Source organism: Leptonychotes weddellii, chromosome 6, assembly GCF_054177405.1.
Source record: "Leptonychotes weddellii isolate Sample4059 chromosome 6, ASM5417740v2, whole genome shotgun sequence".
NCBI lineage: Eukaryota > Metazoa > Chordata > Mammalia > Carnivora > Phocidae > Leptonychotes > Leptonychotes weddellii.
The window spans coordinates 15,036,728-15,062,684 of record NC_138374.1 but is presented as its reverse complement, the minus strand read 5'-3'; the positions used below and the strand labels follow the sequence as shown (position 1 = coordinate 15,062,684).

General features: G+C 36.2%; 1 protein-coding gene and 1 long non-coding RNA gene across 4 annotated transcripts in view; one reads left to right on the top strand and one right to left on the bottom strand.

Annotated features, from left to right (window-relative positions):
* Window positions 1–25,957, top strand: part of NHLRC2 (NHL repeat containing 2) — a 59,769-nt gene that overhangs the window by 24,845 nt on the left and 8,967 nt on the right. For both annotated transcript variants that reach the window (XR_014146188.1, XM_081823477.1), the window contains exons 5-10: window positions 6,361–6,490; window positions 17,715–17,814; window positions 20,517–20,748; window positions 21,324–21,446; window positions 22,584–22,790; window positions 23,979–24,198. Coding sequence is in view for 1 of the 2 variants with exons in the window: in XM_081823477.1 (XP_081679603.1) it covers window positions 6,361–6,490; window positions 17,715–17,814; window positions 20,517–20,748; window positions 21,324–21,446; window positions 22,584–22,790; window positions 23,979–24,198 (1,012 nt within the window). In the remaining variant the exon portion in view is untranslated. The remainder of the gene's footprint in view (window positions 1–6,360; window positions 6,491–17,714; window positions 17,815–20,516; window positions 20,749–21,323; window positions 21,447–22,583; window positions 22,791–23,978; window positions 24,199–25,957) is intronic.
* LOC115938655 (uncharacterized) overlaps window positions 19,520–25,957 on the bottom strand; it is a 116,050-nt gene continuing 109,612 nt past the window's right edge. For both annotated transcript variants that reach the window (XR_014146189.1, XR_014146190.1), the window contains one exon: window positions 19,520–19,837. This is a non-coding gene — a long non-coding RNA (uncharacterized LOC115938655). The remainder of the gene's footprint in view (window positions 19,838–25,957) is intronic.

Here is a 25,957-nt window from a genome sequence, read left to right as displayed (position 1 = left end):
AATATATTGTGAATACATTAGTGGGGGGATATATGTGCAGTATTTCTAAATTTATTTGACAAAAGAGCCCTTTTTAGGCAGAACTTTTTGTAGGACTAATGATTTTATGGTATGTCATGATTTCCCACTTTGGGAAAAAATGCCTTTCTGTTGTTACCAAATCCTTAAAGGTCAGTGTTTCTTCATCATTGTATTTTCAGGGTTGTCTGCTTCTGTAATTCATCATAGTGTCATGGATATCTAACCAGGTGTTGAAGTAGTAAGATATTTAGCCCACAACATTCAGGGTATACTTGTCTTTTATAATTCTATGTTTTTCTCTTGCTTTAGAACTTAATGGGTTTTATGAGGGTTCTAGAGAGAGAGGGGTGGGAGGATGGGTTAGCCTGGTGATGGGTATTAAAGAGGGCACGTTCTGCATGGAGCACTGGGTGTTATACGCAAACAATGAATCATGGAACACTACATCAAAAAACTAATGATGTATGGGGATTAACATAACATAATAAAAAAATTTTTAACTAAGAAAAAAAAGAACTTAATGGGTTTTAGAGTATTCATTGCATTTCAAATACTTTTTAAGTAGCATAATCACAAAAATTTAGGTTACATGAACTTATTTTTAAATTATATGACTTAGTTTAATGTCTACAAAAAAAAGTGAGATGGAATTATTTCTTCTCTTTTTAAATATATAAAAATATTTACTGTAGTTTACTTTTGTTTAAGACCTCATTTGCAGAGGATTGATCATATGTTCATATTTCACAAATATCATTGTTTCATGCAGACCTGACTCTTGTTTAGAATAATTTCTTTAGTAATTTATAAATTCCTTTTTAGCCCCACTCTCATTCCCCCTGCTATTCCCCTACATAAACACAACCTATAGGCAGCCATTCTGGCACATTTAATTCAAATCTTTCTATTTGTATATGTACAAATGTATTTGCGTGTGTTTTTCTAACAACTTTATTGTGATATATTTTACATAGCACTCATTTCAAGTATATAATTCAAGAATTTTTAGGAAATTTAGCAAGTTGTACAACCATAGCCATAAATTGTTTTTAGAACATTTTCAGTCCCCTGTAAGAACCCTCATGCCCAATTACAGTTAATACCTATTTTCAGGCCCAGCCCTAATCTACTCTCTGTCTATAAATTTGCCTCTTTTGAACATGTCATAGATATAGAATCATATAATATATGGCCTTTTTGTCTGTCTGCTTGTATTCTGAGCAATGTTTTTGAAGTTCAACTATGATGTAGCATATCAGTAGTTTATTCTTTTGTATTGCTGAATAGCATTCCATTGTATAGATATACCACATTTTTTCCACCAGTTGATAGACATTTAGTGTGTTTCCAATTTTTGGTTGTAATGAATTCATATAAGAATTTTGTGTAAACGTACATTTTCATTTCTCTTGGTAGATACCTAAGTAAAGGAATTGTTGAGCTATATGTTTTCTATTTTATGTTTAACTTGTTAAGAAACTGCTAAACTTTTCCATAGTGGTGGTACCATTTTACATTTCTACCTGCAATATTTGTGGGTTCCATTTTCTCCCTATCTTCACCATTATTTGTTATTTTCCATTTTTTAAGTTCTAGCCCTCCTACTAGGTATGACTTGGCCTCTCTGTGGTTTTGATAATAATTTCCCTAATGAGTAAAGATGTCAAGCATCTGTTCCCATCCTTATGGACCACTTGTATATCTTCCTTTGAAAAGTGTTCAGATTCTTTACCTGTTTTTTAACTTGGTTGCATTTCTTGTTGAGTTGTAAGAGTTCTTTATACATTCTAGATACAAATCCCTTATGGGATATGTGATTTTTCAAATACTTTGTCACATTCTGTGGGTTGTCATTTTCACTTTCTTAATCATATCTTTTGATGTACAGAGTTTTAAATCTTGATGATTCCCAATTTTTTTCTTTCATTGCTTATGCTTTTGGTGTCCTATGTACAATTACATTGCCAAATGCAAGATCATGAAGATTTACTCCTGTGTTTTCTTCTGAGAGTTTGATAGTTATGGCTCTTACAGTTCAGTCTTTGCTCCATTTTGAATTATTTTTTATATGATGTGAGGTAGGGGTCCAACTTCATTCTTTTGAATATGGATATCCAGTTATCCCAGAATCATGTACTGAAGAGACTGTTTTTTCTCCATTGAGTAGTCTTGGCAACTTTGTGGAAAATAATTATTCATACTTGCATGGGTTTATTTCTGGATTTTCAAGTCTATTCCATTGACATATATATCAGTTCTTATGCCTCTACCACACTGTTCTGATAGCAGTAACTTTTAATAAGTTTTGAAATCAGGAAGTAGGAATCCTCTCACTTTCTTCTTTTTCAACATTGTTGTGACTGTTCTGAATCCCTTGCAATTCCATATAAATTTTAGGATTAGCCCATCCATTCCTGTAAAATCCTGTTTGTTTCTCATATAAATAATTATATTGTCTGCCAAAACAAGTGGGAGTTTTGTCTTTTCCCTTCTTATTTTTACACATCTTGTTTTCTTTTATTGTTGGCAAGAACCTCAAATGCCTTTAAACATTAGCAGTAATAGTGGATATCTTGTCATGCTCATAATCTTAAAGGGAGTAGATTTTCTCCAGAAGTGTAATGTTTTTTATAACTTTGGGAAATAAAATTATTCATGAGGTTAAACTTTCCTGGTTACTAAGAATTATTTTATTATATAATTTTATTAAATGCATTTTCTACATTTATTGAAATAATTATATAGTTTTTTGCCCTTGGTGCCTTGATGTAATGAGTTAATAGATTTTTGTTGTTCAGTCACCTTTTTATTCCCGGGATAAATCTTTCCTAATCATGAATTCTTTTTAAAAGTCAAGTTGGATTTGATTATCCCAAATTAAATATTTTAAAATTCATGTTCATAAATTAAATGGCTCTGTATTTTCTTATGCTGTTCTCACCTGATTTGGAATCAAGGTCACACCAACTTCATCAAATAAGCTAATTAGTTTTCACTCTTTTTCTGTTTTTTGGAATAATTTGTCTAACGTAGGAATTAATGGTTTTTGAATATTCATAAAACTCCCCTGTAACATCACCTGGACCTGTGGCTTTTTGCAAGAGGAATTATCATAATAAGTCTTTGATACATTTCTTAAATCAAGATATATTTCAAGGACCCATCCCTAGCTGCCTATTGTATTTTTGCAGATTGGGTTCAGTAAAATACAAATAAGGTTACATTGATGAATATTCTTTACAATTTCAGGAGATTATAGAACAGCCACTAAAAATAATGCAAGAGGGTACTGCATAACTAAATCAATGTAATTCACCATAGTAACAGAATAAAAGATAATATCCATATGATTGCTAGATTAGGTATTAAATGTTTTTAAATGTTTTTCTATTTATGATAAAATTAGTAAACTTGAAATGTAAATGAACATCTTCAATATGATAAAGGGCATCTACAAGAAGCTTATACCTATGCTTAATGCAAATTATTGAATGCTTTTCCTCCAAGATTGGGAACCAGGCAAGGATCCCCATTTTCACCATACCTATTAAAAATTATACTGGAAGTACTAGCCATTGTAATAAGGCAAGAAAGAGAAAAGGCATACAGGCTGAAAAAGAACTGTCTTTATTTGCCAATTGCATGTCACATACATAGAAAATTTTAAGAAATCTATGAGAAAAGCTACTTGATAAGTGAATTTAGGAGGGTTGCAGAATACAATGTCCGTATAAAAAGATCAACAAAGTATATTTTATATACTAGTAATAGTCAATTAGGTTAGAATTTTAAAATTTTATTTACAGTAATAAAAAAATACATAGAATAAATTTAACATTGCTGAGAAAAATTAATCCAATAATTGGATTGGAAGGCTCAATATTAAGATATCCATTCTCTCCAAATTGATCTGTGGATTCAATGCAATCTCAATGAAAAGTCCATCAGGCTTGACAAGCGGACTCCGATATTTTACATGGAGGTTGCAAAACAAAGGATTTATTATCCCTAAAACAATCTTGGAAAAACAAAGTTAAAAGACACACTGTGTGATTTAAAGACTTACTATAATGCTACAGTAGTCAAGACAGTGTGATACTTTTATAAGGATAGATGTGTATTTCAATAAAAAAGAATGGAATGTCTAGAAGTAACCTCATACCTACACAGTTATTTGATTTTTCAAAAAGCATCAAAGTAATCAAGGGAGAAAGGAAAGTCATTTCTGCATATTGTGCTTGAACAACTACATACTCATATGGGGAAAAAAAAGAAACATGACCTCTACGTCACACATCATATTACAAACATCAATTCAATATGCATCACAGCCCTAAATGTAAATGTTAAAACCATAAAGTTTTTAGAAGAAAACATGAGAATCTTTGTGACTTGCAGGTAGGCAAAGTTTTCTCAAAGACAGGACATAGAAACAATTATAAAAGAAAAAAATGATAAATTTGAATTTATCAAAATTTAAAACTTATTAAAATTTACTGTTAAAATGAAGACAAGCTACAGGCTGTCAGAAATTAGTTGCAAAAATTTACAAAACATACCTGAAGGGACTAAGATCCGTGAAATATAAAGTTTCCTACAAATAAAAAATGGGCAAAGATTTGAACAGACCTTTTTCAAAAGATGTAAGAATGACCACAAACCCATAAAGTAATCAACATCACAGGTTAAAAAGGAAATGCAAAGTGATAGCATAATGAAATACATCCACCATAATGGTTAAAATTGACTGACAAAAAAAAAAAAGAACGACTGATGACACCATAGTTTGGCAAGGCAAGGATGTGGAGCAATTGGACCTTGCATACATCGTTGGAGAAAATACAGAAATGGTAGACCAGTGAGAAAAAAACCTTCTGGCAGTTTTGTTTTTAATCAAACTAATCCTATAACTGCCCTATAACACGGCAGTTAATAGTCCTGGGTATGTACACAAGTCTTTTACCTTCAGCAAAAGACTTATACAACAATATTGAGAGCAACTCTATTTGAACCCCCCAAACTGGAAATAGTCCAGGTATCCATCAGTAGGAAAATAAGTAAATAAACTGTGGTATATTCCTATCATGGAATACTGCTCAGCAGGAAAAAGGAACGAACTACTTATGTATGAATAAATCTCAGAAACCTGTTAAGTCAAAGAAGCCTCACGCACAAGAGTCCATATTGTTTGATTCAGTTTATCTGAAATTCCGGAAGAGATACAACTGATCTATGATGGAAAAACAATACTCTTTGCCTCTGGGGGTAGGAGTGATTGGAAGGAGGCTTAAGGGGATATAGAGAGTGAAGATAACATTTGATTTCTTTATGTAAGTTGAGGCTACACAGATTAATGCATTTATGAGAATTCATTGAATAGAACATTTAAGGTATGCGCATTTCATTGTAAGTTTTGGCTCCAAAAAAGAAAATGGACCTGAAAAAATATGGAACTCTTGTTAATTTCAAGCATGCTGAGATACTTAAGGTCAGTGTACTGATGTTTACAGTTTACTTTGAAATGCATCCAAAAGTGTAAATGGATTGAGGGATTGATAGCTCAGTAAGATATGTGATAAAGCAAGTACGTGAAGTGTTGATAGGAGGTAGTGGGTGTATGGATGTTTGCTGCAAAATTCTTTCAACTTTTATGTTTGTTTGGTAATTTTCATTATAAAATGTTGGCAGAAGGATCTCAGGAGATGAAACCAAGCATCTTTTTTTCAGTAGATTTCATTATTTCAGTTTATAAAATAGAGGCAGTATAATGTAGTAGAGCTAGAACTGCCTGGGTTTAAATCCCAGAGCTTTGACTTACTAGCTGTGGGATCTTGGGAAAGCTGCTTTATGATCTGTGCCTCAGTTTCCTCAATATTAATCAAAATCACAATCATAGGTTATTATGAGGGTGGATGGATGGATGATTATTGGATCAGTGCCTAGCACATATTAAGCTCTATATTTGTCAATTACTAGTCAAGCATAATTGAAATACATTTAATTTTAAGAAACTTGCGTTTTTCTAGATTTTGCTTTGAAATTTCAAATTTCACTTTAACATATTTTATAGTTAAGATGACATCAACACCAATCCTGGTAGAGGCCAGTGATGAGGAAGGGGGGAATGGATGGGTGGGGAAATGAAAAGGACTGAGTTTTGTGCATTTGAATAACAAGCTCACCCTATACTTGATTAGCCCTTTTTTTTTTAGCTTTTTTTTTTTTTTAAGAGTATTTGTGTTGCAAAAACTTTCTATATGTTCTATTGGAAATCTTCATGTACCAAAAGGAAAAAAACAAAAGTAACATGCATTGCATAAAAAGTGTTAATTTTTATAGATTGATCTAGAAGCTGAGATGGTGAGCACTGTAGCTGGCATTGGAATTCAAGGTACAGATAAAGAAGGTGGAGCTCAAGGAGAAGAACAACCCATTAGTTCTCCTTGGGATGTAGTTTTTGGAACGTCAGGTATGTAAACTTTTAATACTAAATATAAGTAAACTTTGCTTAACAAATGTAAGATTTTTAAAATATTCTGGGGACATTCGTTTGGATTAATTCTAATTGCTAGTTATTTTATAATTTTATTACCTATGGTGGGATTTATTGTGTAAAAATAAAGCCGGCAGCATTGCTATATATAACATTACAGATTATATTTTATACACAAGTAAACTATATATTACTCTAATGTTAAAGAATTTTGTCTTAGCTGTAGTTTCCAATTAATATAGTTCTGAATATTCTTAAATTGGAAAGATTGTAGTTTCAGAACTTGAAATGATTATTCATGAACTATGCTGTTTAACAGTGCCTTTTTATTTAATTTGAAATCAAGAAATGATAGTGCTTTTTTTAGATTATTAAAATTTGTATTGAAATGTGATAGCTCCATTTGGGTAATTAAAAAAAACTTTACTGAATTATATAGGTATTGATAATGAGATTTATATTGTCTTTATAATCTTTATTACCTGTATTAATTGACTAGAAATCATCTTGGAGCAGTAGTACTTATTTTTCATTGGCCCTCAGTGCTTCTGAGATAGTTACACATCTACACATCTAAAACCAGAGTAATGAATAAAGAAAGTTAGTAGAATACATTGAAAATGGAATTTGGTACTAAGTGGTTTGTATGATCTGAATTATATTTATAGAGTGAATAAGCACCAGCTTAGTTTAATGGCTTTACATTTGAGATAATTTCCTATTGTGATGTTAATCTGGTTATAATTCAAAGACCTTAATTTTTTCCATTGTGATTAACTTTATAAAGCTTTTAATATTCATAAAATAATTGAATGAACTTCTGGTACTACTGCACTTAATAATAACTTAGGTATTTTGCATAAGTTACTTTTGAGACTTTTATTTTGGGAATTCTGTGTCCTGATAGTCATGAGTTGTTTTAGTGGCTCACAGGGAGAAGGAGTTGGGAAGGGAGGGGAGCAGTGTGTCCCAGGCACAATCAATCAATAAGGGGATATATGCAGAGAATTTTAAAACAGTAGTAAAACCAGCTACAGTTCAGTCTTCTTTTTGTCGCCATGCATGGCCAATTCTAAATAATTTCAGGGTTAAAAATACTCATCCCCACCAGGACTTATCTGTCCGTCCTGCCTCCTTGCCTTTGATACACTGAGCTATTTGAACATAAACCTTATAGACAGAAAAATAGTCTGAAACATCTCTCTCAGTAAAATAGTCAAAGTGGATGAGAATTGTTACTTTGCTATACTGTCCCCCTCCCTCATGGGAAAAAAAATTTTTTTCTCCCCTTAGCATGTAAGCCCCTGGGAACTTAAAGCTAATAGTGCACATAGCAATTCATTTATAGATATTTACATTTTGCAACCTACAGCTTGTATGTACTGTATTTGTTAGTAATTGCCACAATAACAGTTCATAAGAAATCATCCCAAACTCACACAAACCTAAACCTTTATTTCTTACTCTTACATAGGGTTGGGGTTCAGCTGATCAAGGCTAAGCCTGGGCTTGGTTCCAGGCTGTTTCTTGGGTCTAGATCTACCCTGTTTCTCAACCTCCTTGAACCAATAGCTGTCTGAAGCATATTCTTTTGTCAGAAGGCAGGAGCACAAGAGAGTAAGCCCAGTTAAACACATTTGAAGCCTTTGCTTATGTCTTAACTGCTTACCGACTGTTATAAGCATGTCACATGACTAAGCCCAAAGTCATAGGGCAGGGATACACACTTTGCCTACAGTGAGGCTCTGGTAAGGGTATGAATGTGTAATAGTACAACAGAGGAGTGAAGAATTAAGACTAGTAATTCATTCTGTCACATAAATCAGATATTACATTGCTTAAAAACAGGGTGTACTTTACTGGATACTTTATTTAGTTGGATTTATTTAAGCATTTTTTCTAGGTTAAAAGTTTTTCATACTTTATAGCATGGAATCTCTGGTTGTTTATTTCCTATTGAGAATGCACCCAGATTGCTTTCTAAGGAAAATCTTGGGTCTATAGACAAGTACCCTCTCAGCTTCCAACTGAATAATGTGCTGAGACTTATGTCTTTATTAAGCTCAGTTCTCAGTAAAGGAAGTGGTGAGTCCTACCTTAGCTCAACAGATCATTAAGAGCATATGGCTCTGCATTTCACTTAGAGCTTAGAATAGCTTCACTCCAGGTACTTGGCAAAAGGAGTAATCTTGAATGCACTTAAGCTTAACACCTCTCAAAATGCTCAGAGAAAATGGTTTTCAAGCACTTTATGAAGGACCTATAATCATAATGACGACTCTAGTCCAAGAGTTTTTAACTTTGAGTCATATAACCCAGGCATTCCTGGTTAGGTTTTTTGAGATTCTTAAACTTCTCAGAAATTCTATATAAGATTTGGGGGGAATTGGTCAGACTTTCATCAGAATTTTAGAGTACATTACCCAAAATCATTTTAAGAGCCACTGCTTTCAATAATTACTCTAAAATCTAATCCTGGATTAATGTATATTGTCAGGGTTTAGGGAAATTGGATTACAGAATATTTGTTCTTACAATTGTTTTTACTAAATAGTATTTTGGCATCATGTCATTCATTTAAAAATGTGTCAACACATTTATGTCTGTATGTGTGCATATGTGTTTGATATGTATTTCATCAAAACACAGTCCTATGAGACTTATTACGATTTTTACTATAGGGATTTGTTGGTAGTTCAATCATTACCTTAGAAATAAATTTCTCTACTAGAGAAATTTTTTTCTGATCTCTATATTATAGATAATACTTTTTTTCCTAAGTATCAAGTTTGATTTAAGCTCTTTGATAATTTGAATATCGTAACTGATTGTATTTGTTTTGTTGTACTGATTGCCAGAAAACTTAGAGACCAATTATCTTTAGCAAAGTATAATGGAAACATGGCATTCATTCTTTGATATGAGTACAGCTGCATCTCTTTCTTTTCTACCCTATTTACTTACTGCTTCAATTTTTTTATTTTAAATTTATTTATCAGTATTTATTTCTTTGTAAGCTACCTGAATCATTTGTGGAAATAAAAGTAGAAGTAAATGGAGTAGAATCCATTACTGATGTGATTGACTATGATAACTGGTCCATTTAGAAAAAAAATCTTTTTAAAAATCTGAGAATCATAAAAGTAAAAATACTTTCTTCTAAGAACTATAAGTGTACATTTTTAAGCCAATCTTTTGATGTAGGACCAAAGCCTTTTCTTCATGTAGCCCCTGATAGTCTTGTACCACTCCAAATAAACTATTTGGGTTTCCTTAAGTGTGATGAGAATTTTGAAACACTTGCAAGGAAGTCTGAGGGCTGCAGTGTTTTTAACTTATTCTTTCAATTGTCTTTCCACACTTAGTTCAACAATTTGACTTGGCTACTTGCTTTTATTGAGTCTTTCCAAAGTATTCAACTTTGTTTTCATAAAAACAACTTTCCATTTGCATTCATATTGAATTGGTCACTGTATATATAAATTATGTAATCATACAACTGGTTTAAACAGATGGGGAATTAAACGCAACTTGAAGGGGACTGGCTGAGAAAAATTGTTCATGTAAAAACTTAAGTTTTTTAACACTTGAAGAGAATATTCCTGAAATTCTACCATAGTTGTGAATTTGAGAGAGGACGGAATCATCAGGAGGAAACCAGGGAAAACTGGATTCAGGGTTGTGCTCTCTTTGTACATTAGGCTGTCCTGCGGCGCCGGTAACAGCTACAGCTACAAGTAGCATCCGCAGACAAGTCGCCGGCGTCTGAGTAAGAAATCAAGTTGCAGAAGAGACTACAAGATGATTTCTTTTACAGAAAGTTGACCCTGCAGGAAAAAATCTTCATGTAACTTTGACTCCCCCAAAACTGAACTGCTGATAGCCTACTGTACCAACAACAGAAACAGTCAACTGAGGCATAGTTTGTATGTTACATGTATTATACACTGTATTCTTTTTTTTTAAGATTTTTTATTTGTCAGAGAGAGAGCTAGCACACAAGCAGGGGGAGCGGCAGAGGCAGAGGGAGAAGCAGGCTCCCTGCTGAGCAAGAAGCCCGATGCAGGACTCCATCCCAGGACCCTGGGATCATGACCTGAGCCAAAAGCAGACGCTTAATCGACTGAGCCCCTAGCACCCCTATATACTGTATTCTTACAAAAAAAGTAAGCTAGAGAAAAGAAAATGTTAAGAAAATCGTAAGAGAAAATATAATTACAGTACTATACTGTACTGATTGAAAAAAATCTGGGCATAAGTGGACCCATGTAGTTCAGACCTGTTTTCAAGGGTCAGCTGTACATTGAGAGATCCATCCAGACGTGGTAAAATTAAAAAAGAAAAGAAACGAAAAACACAAATTTTTAGACCAGTGGTTCCTTGTGGGAAAAGGAGGGGATATGATCATGGAGGGATGCATGAGGTTTTCATATAATTTCTTCTTCTTCAGCTTGGTGGTGTGCACATAGATTTCTAGTTATTAAACTTTATATATATAACATGTAGCCATTTGTATGTATGTTTAGTTAAAAACTGAACTTTTAGAAAAAGCAATAGATTAGGTAAAGAGAATGAAAAATAATGGGGACAAATATACAACTGAATGTATATCTTATCAAGGGATCCATTTAATAAACAACATACTTCAGGAGATTAGGGAAAGGTACTTGAATACCTCTGATTGTTTTAAGTATACATGTAATGTGAAGATGTATGTATGTATTTTAAATGGTGACTGAATAGCCCAAACCCATGCCATCACAGTAGTAAAAGCATAAAAATAATTAACATAAAATGATTTTTACAAGAGATTGTTTCATCTTTGTTCATGTTTTATTATCACTGTGAATATGGTCAGAGCTTCATAATGCACTAAAAATAATTACTAGCTACAATAAATTTATAGTTTTTCAGAATCTGCCATGTTTCTAAGAGCTTTTTTATCATAAAGGTCAAAACCCCTGCTAGTCTCTAAGTACTTTAGACGTTACCTGATTTAGAATAATTTATGGAAAGGACAGTGTGCCCGAATTCCATTAACCTTCCTTGGCCCTTTAATCAGCATTTTATAATTTAGCTGTTCTTATACAACTTTAAATGATTGAAATCTAGCTGTTTAGTATGCTAGTCTAAAAATCTAGTGTTGGTACTTATGTGCTTAGATAATATGCTTCTTTGACTTCCATTAATATGCTATAAAATACCATAAAAAAATCCTCTAAGATAATCAGATGATAGATTTTTTTGAGGCATAGAATTTATACAATGTAACTACTGTGTTTTTATTTTGTTAAAATAGTTTTATATTTAAAATTTGAGAGAAGATTCTTTTATCACATTGACTTTGTATTTCTAAGATTTTTTTAATAAAAATTTTTAGGTTAATGAGGTATAATTTATAGAAAGTGAAATTCACCCTTATTAGGTATAGTTCTGTGTATTTTGACAAACATATACAGTCTTATAACCATTACTACAATTAAGATATAGAATATTTCCATCACCTCAAGAAATTCTCATGACCCTTGTTCAGTCTCCCTCCTACCACCTCTACCACCCACTCCACCTACTGGCAACAATCATCTATTTCTTGTTGCTCATTATAGTCTTTATGTCTGGCTTCTTCCATTTAGCATATGCTTTTGACATTCATCCCTGTTGTTGTTTCTATCAGCAGTTCTTTTTTTCAGTAGTATTCCACTTGTATGGCTGTATCACAATTTGTTTATTAATTATTAGTTGATAGACGTTTTGGATATCTCTAGTTTATGGCAATTATGACTAAAACCTCTATAAACATTTGCGTACAGGTTTTTATGTGGACATATGTATTTATTTTCTTGGGTAGATGCTTAGGAATTGAAATTGTTGGGTCATATGGTAAGTGTATGTGTAGTTTTATAAGAAACTGCCAAACTGTTTTCAAACTGTTTTCTTGGAATCCAAGTGTCCGTCTGTAATAATACTGCTTTAGCCTGGAGAACTTCTGTAACATTTCTTGAGGCACATGTCTGCTAACATTAATTTCTCTTGGCCTTTCTTTTTTAAGTGGGAGATTGGAGGTGGGATGTCTGAAAAAGTACATACCTTCATTTTTGAAAGATTTTTTACTCCATATGCAAGTCTGGATTGACTTTTTTAAAAATATATATATATATATTTATATAGGAGATGTCATTCCACTGCCTTATAACTTACAGAGTTTTAAACAAGAGGTCTAATTATTTTCCTAGTTCCTTCATGGCTGCCATCAAGATTTTCTCTTTGGTTTTCAGTAGTTTGACTGATATGTATAGGAGTTATCCTGCTTAGAATTCTTGAGTCTGTAGTTTTGTGTCCTTTGTTATTTGTGGAAAAATTCTCACCTATCATCTCTTCAAATATGTTTTCTGCTCCTTTCTCTTCTTTCTGGGATTTCAGTTACTTATATGTTAGGCTCTGATATGTTCTATCCAGAAACTCTTATGTATCATGTTTTTTTTTTATTTCACCCTTTATTCTTTCTTTCTGTGTTTCAGTTCAGATAACTTATATTGATTTATTTATATTGTTTCGTCAGCTGTGTTTAATCAACTGATGAGTCTGTTGAAGGAATTTTTATCACAGATTCTTTTTGGTATAGCATTTCCATTTTACTGTTTCTTAATAGATCCCATCTACCTGCTTAAATTCTATTTAGGTATGTTGGCCACCTTTTTCTCTAGATTCTTTAACATAGAAAGTATAGTTCTTTCAAACCCCATGTCATACAGTTCTAAATTTCAGGTCATCTCTGAGTCTGTTTCTGTTGATTGCTTTGTTTCTTGAAAATGGGGTTTTGGTTTGGGGGTGGTTTTGTTTTGTTCTGCTTTGCTTTTATGTGTGTCTTCTCATTTTTTATTATATTCCAGTAATTTTGAATAGAATTGTAGAGGCTGATGAAATCAGTATATTTATGCCATTGTAAGGGAAGTTTGAGTCAATCTAATCAGAACCTAGGCTGGGTCTGAGTTTTATTATTGCTGTGGTTACTGTCAGTTTATCATAGCTCTCAAATTCCTCTAGCAGTGGGCTGCCCTTGCCTTAGTGTGGGGCCTACATGCTGGAGGGGTTTTCCTGCACAGCTGACCACAGAGGGCTTGCTGCATTGCACTCCTGCAGCATCCCAAGAGATAGATTGCTGCTGTTTGTTACTTCGTCCTGGGCTGCACGGGGGCTACGGGGTGTTCTGTTCTGGTCAGCCTCAGTCTCGGGGAGACCCTGTATGCCTGGGCCTCCATGAAAGGAGGTAGGGAGCTTTTTCATTGCTCCTGTTCCTTCTCTCTCTGGCAGCTAAACTCTTAGTGGTTTAGAGGAATTTTCTGCTGCTCCCCCAGCAGTGGGAAACTTGTGTTGGTGTCAGTATGGGGTCTTTGGCCAAAGATAGTTCTCTGCCCCTCCCTCAGAGATAGAAAGGGTTTTGTTGTTTTTTTTTTTTCCCTACCCTTCTCCAGCTGTGATTGGTGTTTTCCTGTGCCATGGGGGTGCTAGGCTTTACTTCTTTCTCCTAATGGCATGAGGTTTTGTTTCCTAGGAGGCTTAGAGACTGTGTAGAAAAAAACTATTTATACAAATGGACAATTTCACAGTTGCTATTTAGAGGGCTCTAATGACTGGGATCTATTTTTGACCATGGCTGCTTAAAATAACACTGAATTTTTAAAAGCTCATTGGCAGGTAATTTTATTTTCATATTTCATTTGCTGATTTTATTCCTGTCTTCTGAAATTATTTCACTAATCCTTACAATCATGAGAGATTTTGCCTTTTAAAATACTCGCAAAACCTTTTTCAGCTTTTGGCATTGTCTTTTTTTTTTTTTTTTAAGTGACTGTTGAAAATCAATAATACTAAGTGCACTCTTAATTTAAAATTGAAATGTTCATGATTGTCACATTCTTATTAGGAGGAACAAAACCAATACCCATACTTGGTGATATAACTGTGTGCTTTAGATTTCAAAATGCAGGGTGAACAGTATAAATTATTAATATGATTCTTGTTGGTTTGATAAGCATTATAAATGCCAGACTACCTTTTTCTTTTTCTTTTCTTTTTTTTTTTTTAAACTCTCATTTTATCTGCAAGAACAAACTCTTCAGCCCTCAGGGAAATTATCAGGCTGGGTAAAAACTTCCTGAGAGGCAGTGTTGCATGGATTGGAGCCAGACTGCTTGGGTTCTAATTAGTTTTACATCTTAGTAGTTATGTAACTTTGGACGAGTTACCTAGTCTCATTATGTCTCAATTTCCTCATCTAAATTAAAGATAATAATAGGATCTAGCTCAAAAGCTTATTGCAAGAATTATGAGGGTTAATATACATGAAACACTTAGAACAGTGCCTGGCCCCATACAAAGTACTGCAGAAGTGTTTGCTATAACATAGAGTTTCATCCTGTGAGTCACAAAGAGCTGCTGATAAGCTGAAACAACCCAAAAATGGAAAGGCAAGGGATTGGAAAAAATCCTGGTAAGAGATTATTCAGCCATAGGCTATTCCACAGGCTACAGGGAGGGAAGGACAGGAGTGAACCCAGGCACACATCCTGGAACAGACAGTCATGATTACATTTGATCAGATCTCTGCTTCTGATCACACAGAAAATGCTCTTGTGTACTTCAAGCCTGAGCTAAGTCCATGGGGCAGAGGCAGGAGGGAGGGAGAAGTCAATGAGCCAAGCAGGACTTGGCCATAAGGGCCAAGGCTCACTTCTGTATTTCCTTCATTCTGATCAGAACACTAATAATTAATCTGGACTCAGACTCACTAATTATTCCAGGTTTAGCTGTGTGAATTTCAACAAATTATTTAACCCTTTTCAATTTCAGTTTCTTTGTAAAATGGAGATGATAAGAATAAGACTTCTGAAGTTGTTAAGTTAAGGAAATAATCCCTGTAAGGTGCTTATTCATTAACTCAGTGCCTTAAACATAGGAAATATTCTGGATGGTCATCATCCTCACTCCCTCCCCCTCCCCACTGTCAACATCATCATCACCATCAGTTGTCACGGGGAATCCCAAGACGCTGAAATCCTGATCTGACACAGCTTTTGCTTCTATACTTTTTCTCGTTCCTCAGGCTTCTAAAGGAAATAAGTACACAGAGAACAAAACCAAACAAACTGCACTTTACCACTCTGAGGTTTGGCCTTCATATAGTAGACCCTGGTTGAACTAGGCTGGTCTGTTTGGAGAACTGATTTGGTCTTTCACTCAGCTAGATACCAACACAGCTCTCCTTTGGCAAGGTAGAGGCTTTAAAAGCACGCCATCCTCTAATAATTACAGTTTTATTTCTAATCTTTATGATTTTTGCTTCTTCTTGTTGCACAAATTAGGGCCTTCAACTGATGTGAAATGAAAGTGCTGACTAGCAGATATCCTTGTCTCATTTCTATTCTCAGGGAGAATGTCTTAGTCACCTTGGGCTGCCATAACAAAATATCACAGATGGGGTGGCTTAAACAACAGAAACTTATTTTCTCACAGTTCTGAAGGCTAGAAGTCCAAGTTCAAGGTGCCAGCATGATTGGGTTCCGGTGAGAGCTCTCTTCTGGCTTATGGATGGTCACCTTTGTACTTTGTCCTCACATGGCAGAAGCAAAATAAAATAATTATGAAAAGCTTTTGATCTACTCTAAAGGTGATTAAGCAGAGACTGAGTCCCCAGAACAAATGGATGCCCTTGTCACTTTTAATGTAATTTTTGTTCATAAAAATATTTGACTATAAAAAATTAAATTGAAATGCTTTCCTTTAGATTTCATAGGATAGCAATTAAGAACACAGAAAAAGAGGCAACATGTGATATAGATTTTTCTGTCGGACTGCCTCGTGTCAGATTCCAGTTCATTTACTAGCACTGGGATCCTGGCAAATTACCTCCCCTCTCTAAGGCCTCAGTTCCTTCATCTGTAAAAAGGGCCAAATAACACTACCTGTCCCTTGGGGCATTTGAGAAAATGTAAGTGATAATCTCTATAAAGTGCTTGGCACATAGCCACCATAATTTATTGAGAACCATCAATATTATTTTTGTTGTCATTAAATTGAAAGACACTTGAAGGTAATACAAGTGAAGGAAAACAGGTTCCTTCTGGACACACACTCCTTGAAGTTAAAGAAAATACAAATAAAATGGCCTCACCAAGATACTTCTTTTAGCATAAGGAATATCTGACCAAATTATTTTAGTTAAAAATTCTCAACTACATATAAAAGTCACCTCAGGATACAGTTTAAGATAGATATATTTTTTAGGCCCCACACCCAGTGTGGGGCTCGAACTCACGACTGAGATCAAGAGTCACATCCTCCACTGACTGAGCCAGCCAGGCACCCCTAAATTAAGTATTTTAACAGTAGAATTAATTTGAGAAAGAGAGCCTTGTCATATTGTAGTAAGTTGTAACATCAGTCTAAGAAAGTAGAAAATTACAAGTTTTAGTAAACAATTATAATATATTGTAGTCTATATTGTAATATATTGTTGTCATAGCTTTTTTGCATATCAACTATATTTTTTGGAAAAAGCCTCATAGCCAATTAATACAATGGATTTTTAAATAGCAACTGTGATGTGTATCTAAGTCTAGCTAATCCTGTGGTGAAAATACATTTTTTAAAAATACTTTATTTTACTTTTAAGTAGGCTCCATGCCCAACGTGGGTCTCAAACTCATGACCCCGAGACCAAGAGTCACATGCTCTACCGACTGAGCCAGCTAGGCGCCCCAGTGGAAATACCTATTTCTTACACTATTAAAAGATAGTTTTTTCATGAGAAATTGTTCAAAGAACCTGTTATTAAAGCATATGATTTCAGTGGTTAGTGCTAGGTATTTGGCAGAGTTTCTTTGGAGAGTATATGTCAACTCATTTTATCAAATAAGAAATCAAATATTTAAAAGCGTTGTGCCCAGAGATGCAGAGGGACATCCTGCTATTAAGAATACTTTGGATTTCTGTGAATTTACAGGTAAATTTATAAATCTAAAGAAATAAACCTTTCACAAGGAAAATGGAAAAATATCAAAAGCAACTTAAAACTGTAAATACTTTTTTCTTCTTCAGATGATTTATAAACATGCTGCTGTCATCTTTAAATTTCTGAAACACATGGAGTGTTTGTATTAACAAGACACGTATATATTAATTACTGCTTATTTTTATAAAGGTTCAGAGGTCCAAACAGATGACATTCTGTGGATAGCCATGGCGGGGACTCATCAGATATGGGCACTGCTGCTGGACTGTGGCAGGCTACCAAAGAAAAAGTAAGTGACAGTATCTCTCTTTGGGTAAACTATGAGTTCACAGAATTCCCTCTCCTCAAGTCTCTGTTCTTGCAACGCCTCTGTGCTGGTTGGGATGTGCTGGGCTACAGCACCGTAACAAACAACCGGATTCTCAGGAGCGTAAGACGAGGTTGTTTCTTGCCCACTCACATAGGTTCACTGGGGAGCGCTCCTCTGCCAGGCTGTTGACCAGGCTGATGAAGCAGCCACCTGCTTCATCTGGAGCTTTGCCAGTCATCCTGGCAGAGAGAGAGGTGGTGAGTCGCTCAGTGGCTCTTAAAGCTTCTACTCAGAAGTGACACACATCACTTAAATTTCATCAGCCCAAGTAAGTCTCGTGACCACCATTGCTAACTTCCGGGAACATGGGAAGATCAGTCCTCTCGAGCCTCCAGAGAGAGAACTGGAAATGTTTGGTGGCCGCTCTCGTAACATGCAGTTCACACATCCCTGCTCAGGATTACAAACGTTTGAGTACTGTGTGGCAGAGTGCTTGATGGCTCAGGTTTTGTAGTCCTGCCTGAGATCGAATCCTGGCTCTGCCCCTTACTATGTCTGGGAGCTTAGGAGAGCCAATTTAACTTTCTGTGCTTCGGTCTCTTTATATCTTAACTTCATAGGCTTGTTTTGAAAATTAATAATAGGTATGAAGAGTTCAGCCTGGTGCCTGGCTTATACAGTAAATGTAGGAGTTTCGCTACCACTGTTGGGGATATAAATATGAAAAAGTAGTGTCTCTGCAGTTTCTTATATCCTTTCTGTAGAGCCTTATCTCTTCTCCCTCACACTCCAGGTAGAACTGACCATACTCTTCTCTGTGACCTCACTACACTCCCTGTGTAGTTACATTACTGCACTGAAAAGTTCCTTCTCTCTTCCCCTCCTCCTCCCTCCGTCCCTCTTTTTTCTTCTCTCCCCTGACCCTGTTTCTGGTTGCATTTACTGGTTTCCATAACTATTTCCTCCTACTAGACTGTCCCTTAAAGTAAAATTGTCCCTTACATAAATAAGAGGAATACCCAATATCAATAAAATATGAGGTATCAAGGAAGGCTTCCTGGAAGAAGCTGCTAAATTAAAACCTGATAGAGGAGCAGGAGTTAGGGAGAGTGGAGGTTTTCCAGGCAAGAAATGACACCAGTGATGTGAGTAAAAGCCAGATTGTGAAGCGCCTTCTGTGTCCTTTGAAGAAATGTGAACATTATTCTGCATGCCTTTATGGAAAGTTTTGAGCTGGCTAGTGACATGATTTGATCTGTGTTTTTGAAAGAACACTGGCAGCATTTGGACTGGGAGAAAACTAGACACAGAGATAGCAGTGAGGGGACTGTGGTCATCTCCAGGCAAGAGAAGATAGTAGCCTGAACAGTGTGGTGACCAGAAACATTAACGCGAGGCATAATTATAAACAGTAGAAGTAACAGAGATGGCCAGAATGCACTGTTCTAGATGGCTGTTTTCGACCCATATGGTCAAGAGTGGGCTAAATTTCCAAATAAGTAGAGTTTCTCACTCTCGTTCATAATAGGAAAATGTCCAGTCGGATCACATGGACCTGTATCATAATTTTAAGGATGCTTGATCTTTTTTACTGATCTTCCAGTGGTAAAGATTGCTAATGTTTTAGAAGGTCCTTTTCTCCCCACTCTTTCTTTTATTTAATTAAGGAAACTCCTATTTGAAATTAAGATTCATATTAATTACTTTTTAATTTATTTGTTTGGCATAGTAGTTATCACATGTATTTCTCTGACTACATTTTTCTTTAAGTTTCTTGAATAAGTGGCTGTATTTTATACATTCTGTATCCCTTTGCCTCTATCCCCCATTGGGAACATATCAGTGAATAAGTGATTGGTGGTCATCTTAGACTTCTGCCTGCTGGGCCATATCTGGAGATGATGTACATGTCGTCTCATTACTTTGCATCCTGAGTCAGCTTCTTCCCCTCCCTCGACGCAGCATACCACCGTGTCTTCCTTCCAGTTCCTCCAGCATAAACCTAGAAGTCAAAGTGTAAAGCTTTCCATTACAAAAAGAATCATTGCAAAGTCTTTTAAATAGAAATTTCTCTATTGTATATAAGAAATTGATTTTACAGTTGATTAAAGCAGCATAATTGTCCTGTAAGAAGTTAAGCTGGGGGCGCCTGGGTGGCTCAGTTGGTTGAGCGACTGCCTTCGGCTCAGGTCGTGATCCTGGAGTCCCGGGATCGAGTTCCGCGTCGGGCTCCCTGCCCAGCAGGGAGTCTGCTTCTCCCTCTGACCCTCCTCCCTCTCATGCTCTCTGTCTCTCATTCTCTCTCTCGCAAATAAATAAAAAAAAAAACTTATAAAAAAAAAAAGTTAAGCTGGGATCCAGATGTACCTATCTCTGGCCATTTGTAGGAAAAAAAAAAAAAACCACACACAACTGTCCAGTCAATAATATGATCATTGAGAATAGTTTCAATTTTGTATGTCAGAAAAAAAAAAAGTAAAGGTCCCTGCACAGTGAGTAAGTTAATGATTTAGAAGCACTACAGGGAAAGTAAAGCTTACTTGCATACTTGAGGCGAAGATCATGGGTCTGTTTTTTAACAGTGTTTATCACCACCGATTTCATTACTTACATTCATTTGATGACTAAATTGGACACAACATAACGATGTCGATTCCACCTATGAACTTGGGTTTTTTTAGTGAGCTGAAAAAAGGAACCTGCCTTCGGTTTGCTGGAAGCGGAAATGAAGAGAACCGAAATAATGCATATCCTCACAAGGCAGGCTTTGCCCAGCCTTCAGGTCTCTCTCTGGCCCCCGAAGATCCCTGGAGCTGCCTGTTTGTCGCAGACAGTGAGAGCAGCACGGTGAGAACTGTCTCGCTGAAAGACGGAGCAGTGAAACACCTCGTGGGAGGAGAAAGAGATCCCATGGTAATGCGTGAAGATCGCTTTTGCATGCTATGCCCAGACCCTTAACCCCGCTTGCATGTTTCGAATTGTGAAGTTATTAAATTTCAGGAGAGCGAGTTCTTGGCCTATCCATAAATTAAAGTGGAAGTCAGGCCAAAGGAAATGCGAATATAAAGAAACGCAAGTAACAAAACCATCTAAGAAAAGTCAATTGACTCTACTTGATTACACAAATGTCGAGGCTTCAGGAAGAATGGAAGGATCAAATGTTGATTACAGAGGAAAGAGGAAAATGTAAATTAGATACTTGGCAGGAGGGTTGAAAGAGCACCAGATTAGTAGACTTGACCTGTTCCTGACCAGATGTGTGATCACTGTGCATAAAAGTACCAAGTGCCACAAATTAACACAGGTTCAAAATTCTGTCATTTGTTTTCTTGTCTGAATTGAATACCCAGGTCTATTTATATGAAATCAGACCCATTTCCCCTTTAACTTAAGTAGCATATAGAGTCTTCTTTTTACTTTATACCCTATGCTGTAGCACTGGAAGAATTTTAATACATGCTGTTTCTTTCTTTAAAAAAAAAAAAAAGAATTTATTTGCTTTTGGTGATGTTGATGGAGAAGGAATCAGTGCCAAGCTTCAGCACCCACTTGGAGTAACTTGGGACAAGAAAAGGAATCTACTTTATGTGGCAGACTCTTATAATCACAAGGTGAGTCTTAACAGAATTCTAGATTATCCTGCTTTTCATCTGTGGCATGTAAAAAGCTGAAAGCTCTGTGAGCCTCCTCCAACTGCCACTTTAAAATAGAGAGGAGTAACAGTCTTTGACAACTGTGTACAGGCCTTTGCTGTTCTTTTCTTAGTCCTTTCTTTGCAAAGAGGATATGATGGCACTCGGAGCTGGAGAAGGGACTAAATCAGTTCCCCGTGACTACAGCAAAAAATCATGAATTGCGATCCATCAAAGCTGCCTAGTAACAGGGTAAATAAGGCGGCAGGTGTCGAGGAAATTAATATGTCAACTAACAAAGGAACGTTTTCGAGCTGTTGCATGGTTGCAGTGCCTGCTAGCAAATAATTCCATTTTCAGCAGCATTTCCATTTTTGTCTCTATTGCACGGATTATTCAATTGTTGCCATTTTTATTGCATTTTTCTTTTCTATAAAAACTAGTGGAAAATGTTAATACCTTGTGATGACACCATAAATTAACATAATTGAGGCACAATTGGAAATCATTAGGTTTAACAGAAGCGGCCAATTCTCAGCCAGTGTTAGATGCTTGTGAAAAAGAAGAAAGTTCAACTGGGTCTCATTGTGAGGAAAAAGAATAACATTTAAAAATTTTTTTTTGATTCCAGAAATAATTTCATCAAAGATTGCTGCTGGAAGATAAGATGTAATTGGGTGTTTTATGTAATTTTTAGCTCTCAGAATGGAGTGTCTCCCCTGAGACTGTAATTTGAATGTTTGGCTTTTCAAGAAAATATGGAAATGCATATTTTTTTTTTTTTAAGATTTATTTATTAGAGAGAGCACCCTCATGAGTGGGGGGAGGAACAAAGGGAGAGGGAGAGGCAGAAAATCCCAAGCTGGGCACGGAGACTGATGCTGGGCACAGAGCCTGATCTCACAGCCCTGAGGTCACTACCTGATCCGAAATCAAGAGTCAGACCCTTAACTGACTGAGCCACTCAGGTGCGCTGGAAATGCCTATTCTTTTTCTGAGATTTAGTAAGAATGCTAATGGCAGTCAAGTTCTCTGGTTTGCTTTTCACTACACTTTCCTATACTATGAACAAGAGCTTGACCTTCAGCTATATACTGCATTATTCTTTCTTTTTAGATTAAAGTTGTGGATCCAAAAACAAAAAACTGTTCAACATTAGCAGGAACCGGAGACGCAAGTAACATTATCACTTCCAGCTTTACCGAGTCAACTTTTAATGAACCAGGAGGCTTGTGTATTGGGGAGAATGGCCAGTTATATGTAGCAGACACCAATAATCATCAGATTAAAGTGATGGATTTAGAAACAAAAACAATTTCTGTGGTAAGCAATCAAAGTGTAAGAGTATTATTTTAAGAATGATACTAAAGTCCTCACAGCACAGAAAGAGGCGCTTTTGGTTAAATCATCTCCAGTGTTGGACATAAAACATGTAGGTAGAGTAGTGAATGCTCCTTCCAGAATGCCCTGTTCTTGTTAAAAATTCCATTTGTGACGAGAGTGTTTAAGATACTGGAAGTTGGAGAGAATTTGAACTTTCATCTGTGTTTAAATGTCAAAAAAAAAAAAGTATGTGTATAGACATACACACATTGTGCATACATACTACATGGGTTGGGTTGTCCAGGTGTTTTGTTTTTTTTAAGGATTCTTGGATTCACCATGGGAAACAAAGATAACACATTAATCTCTTACCAGGTAACCTCCCAAAGGAAACTCTAGGAGCCACATTTCTCAACACATTGAAAATAAGATTGGAAGAAACTTAAATGAGTTCTAATCAATTTTTAAAGATAAGGATATAGTTTCCAAAAATGTTCAAGCTACCTCTTGATATTATCACATTTGGCTGGGAAAAAAAAAAAGCAAGAGCTTTTTTCCTAAAATTCTAGGAATTCCCAAGATACATAATTTTTTTTTAAAGATTTTATTTATTTGCGAGAGAGAGAGAAAGAGAGAGAGGGAGAGCACAAACAGGGGGAGCGGCAGGCAGAGGGAGAAGCAGGCTTCCTGCTCAGCAGGGAGCCCGACATGGGGCTGGATCCCAGGACTGCGGGATCATGACCTGAGCCGAAGGCAGATGCTTAACCAACCGAGCCACCCAGGCACCCCCAAGATATATTTTAAAATAAAAATACTGACTGCCATCATAACTGTCATTTCTCTTGACAGATCATCTTATAGTTGGCAGTGAAAATTGTAAGTGGAATTATACCCCCTACATTTAAATTAAGTTTTACTTTAATTTCCTACCATCTATAAACATCCTGGATAATGAACTTAGTTCTGTTTCATTTGTATTGGTAATCTTTTTGCCAGGATGAAATATGTTTCTGAACCTATAAAATAATTATAAGGACGTCTAAGTAAGCACATTCCTAACTCAGACTAGAATGGCAATTAAGTTTTATCGACATAGAACCTCATTTTTCTACTGAGGTTCAAAAATAAGCTCTTTACAATTACTATGAAGTACTTGTGTTTTAATTAACAGATTTTCTTACTTCCTAGCTCCCAGTCTTCAGACCTGACAATGCTGTGGTAGATGGCCCATTCCTGGTCGAGAAACAGAGGACATTGCCCAAACTGCCTAAATCTGCTCCAAACATTAGACTTTCTCCAGTGGCTGCATCACCAGGCCAGACTCTCCAGTTCAGACTAAGATTAGACCTCCCATCAGGAGCAGAGCTGACCGAAGGGGTACCCAGTTGTTGGTTTCTAACAGCTGAAGGTACGAGAATAATCTTGCAAACGTTCCAGTATGAAATTGTATTTACCAGTCTACCTTCCAGTAATACAGTGCTCTAAATCTCAGAGTCCATTCTAAAGAAGGAAATTGATTTTCCCCTTTTTTTGTTTATTTTTTAAACGTACTCTCTTAACTGAAGTAACTTGATTTAGGCTTTTTCCAATTCAGTTTTTTGGTGGTTTTACTACTATCTTTTACTTTTCCAGATCTGCATCTATCAAGTGCTTTAGAACTTTCAGTTGCTGTTCATTTTATTTCAAAAGGACTTGATTTACCACTTAAGCCTGAAGCTGCATTTTCTTCTTTAGAGATGCCAGAGGTAGAACCTGAGCCCCATTACTTGCTTGCTATAAGAAAATGGATGCCAAAACAGTATCTTAAAAGCATGCCATCCAAGTAGAAGAACAAAACGTTGTTGGAGGATATGTAATTGAATACAAATGAATCACTGTGATCAGAATGCAGGCAGAGCCTTTGTCCTTACTAATTTGTAGTCATTTAAGCTAAGAGCACTTCCTGTTCGAGTCTATTCTCAAGTAAAGTATTCAGCGACTGTAAATTGTGTAAAGATTTGAATGTGTATTTGAAGTGCTGTGTGCTCTTGATTAAAGTATAAGAAGGAATCAGCCTGCCGCTTGCCTGATAGCAGTGCTTTCCAGCCCCTCTAATCAACTGTGAAGTAAAATATTAGCGGTCCAGAACTAAGGGCTGACTTCTTGTCTCTAATGACCTTCCTCTGTCCTGGTCTCCCACGCTCTTTCGCATGTTCTCAGTCTTCCATTTCCTCCCGCCTCCCCCCTCCTACCCTCTCACACACTTCTGTGCCTTCCCCAGTCCCAGGCTCTATGCCTTCCTACCTTGCTACTTTCTCAGGGCAGCCGCTGCTGTCCTGCAGCTACCCGCTGGGCAGCCACACCAAGAGAACCCAGAGATCTTGGTCGTGTAGCCAGGAGGAACTGCTGGGTCAGAGTTGGGGAGGCTGGCCCTGGGGTGACTGAAACCACCCCCGCCCACCACCAGGGCGAGAGCTGAGCTCTGCAGGTGAGGAGGAGGAAGACGTTCGGAGCCAGTTCTGTGGACAGGAGAGTACTCAAACCCTGGCCAGTCCTCAGTCCTCGACTGTCGGCTGAACTGTTGTGCTGTGTCTCTTAGTCTGCAAGGACTGCATCGATTGGCGATCACTGTTAATTTTATCTCTCTGTTGTAACTAAAGAAAGAGCAGTGGATTGATTTTTAAAATGCGATATTGACAAATTAACATGTTTGAGTCTGTTTGGTCCAACACAGAGATTAATAATGAGCCACTGGAATACAAAATACAGGTAAGTGTTAAGGTGAAGTAGTCTGTAGAGAAAAAGCACTTGTCCAAAATAGTGGTTCCATTTTTATTGTACATGGGCAAATAAGCTTTCAGGCAAGAGTCCTAATAATTTAAGGTTTTTGAAAATTATTTTATAGGGTACATTTGTTACATCCATGATTAAAGGAAAGTTTTTCTTCTTGGCCAATTATTCGAAGAACTTAAAACATCTATTTTTAACTAAATTTTGGTCTATATAATTTTTTTTTTTTAAGATTTTATTTATTTATTTGACAGAGAGAGACACAGCGAGAGAGGGAACACAAGCAGGGGGAGTGGGAGAGGGAGAAGCAGGCTTCCCCCGGAGCAGGGAGCCCGATGTGGGGCTCGATCCCAGGACCCTGGGATCATGACCCGAGCCGAAGGCGGACGCTTAACGAC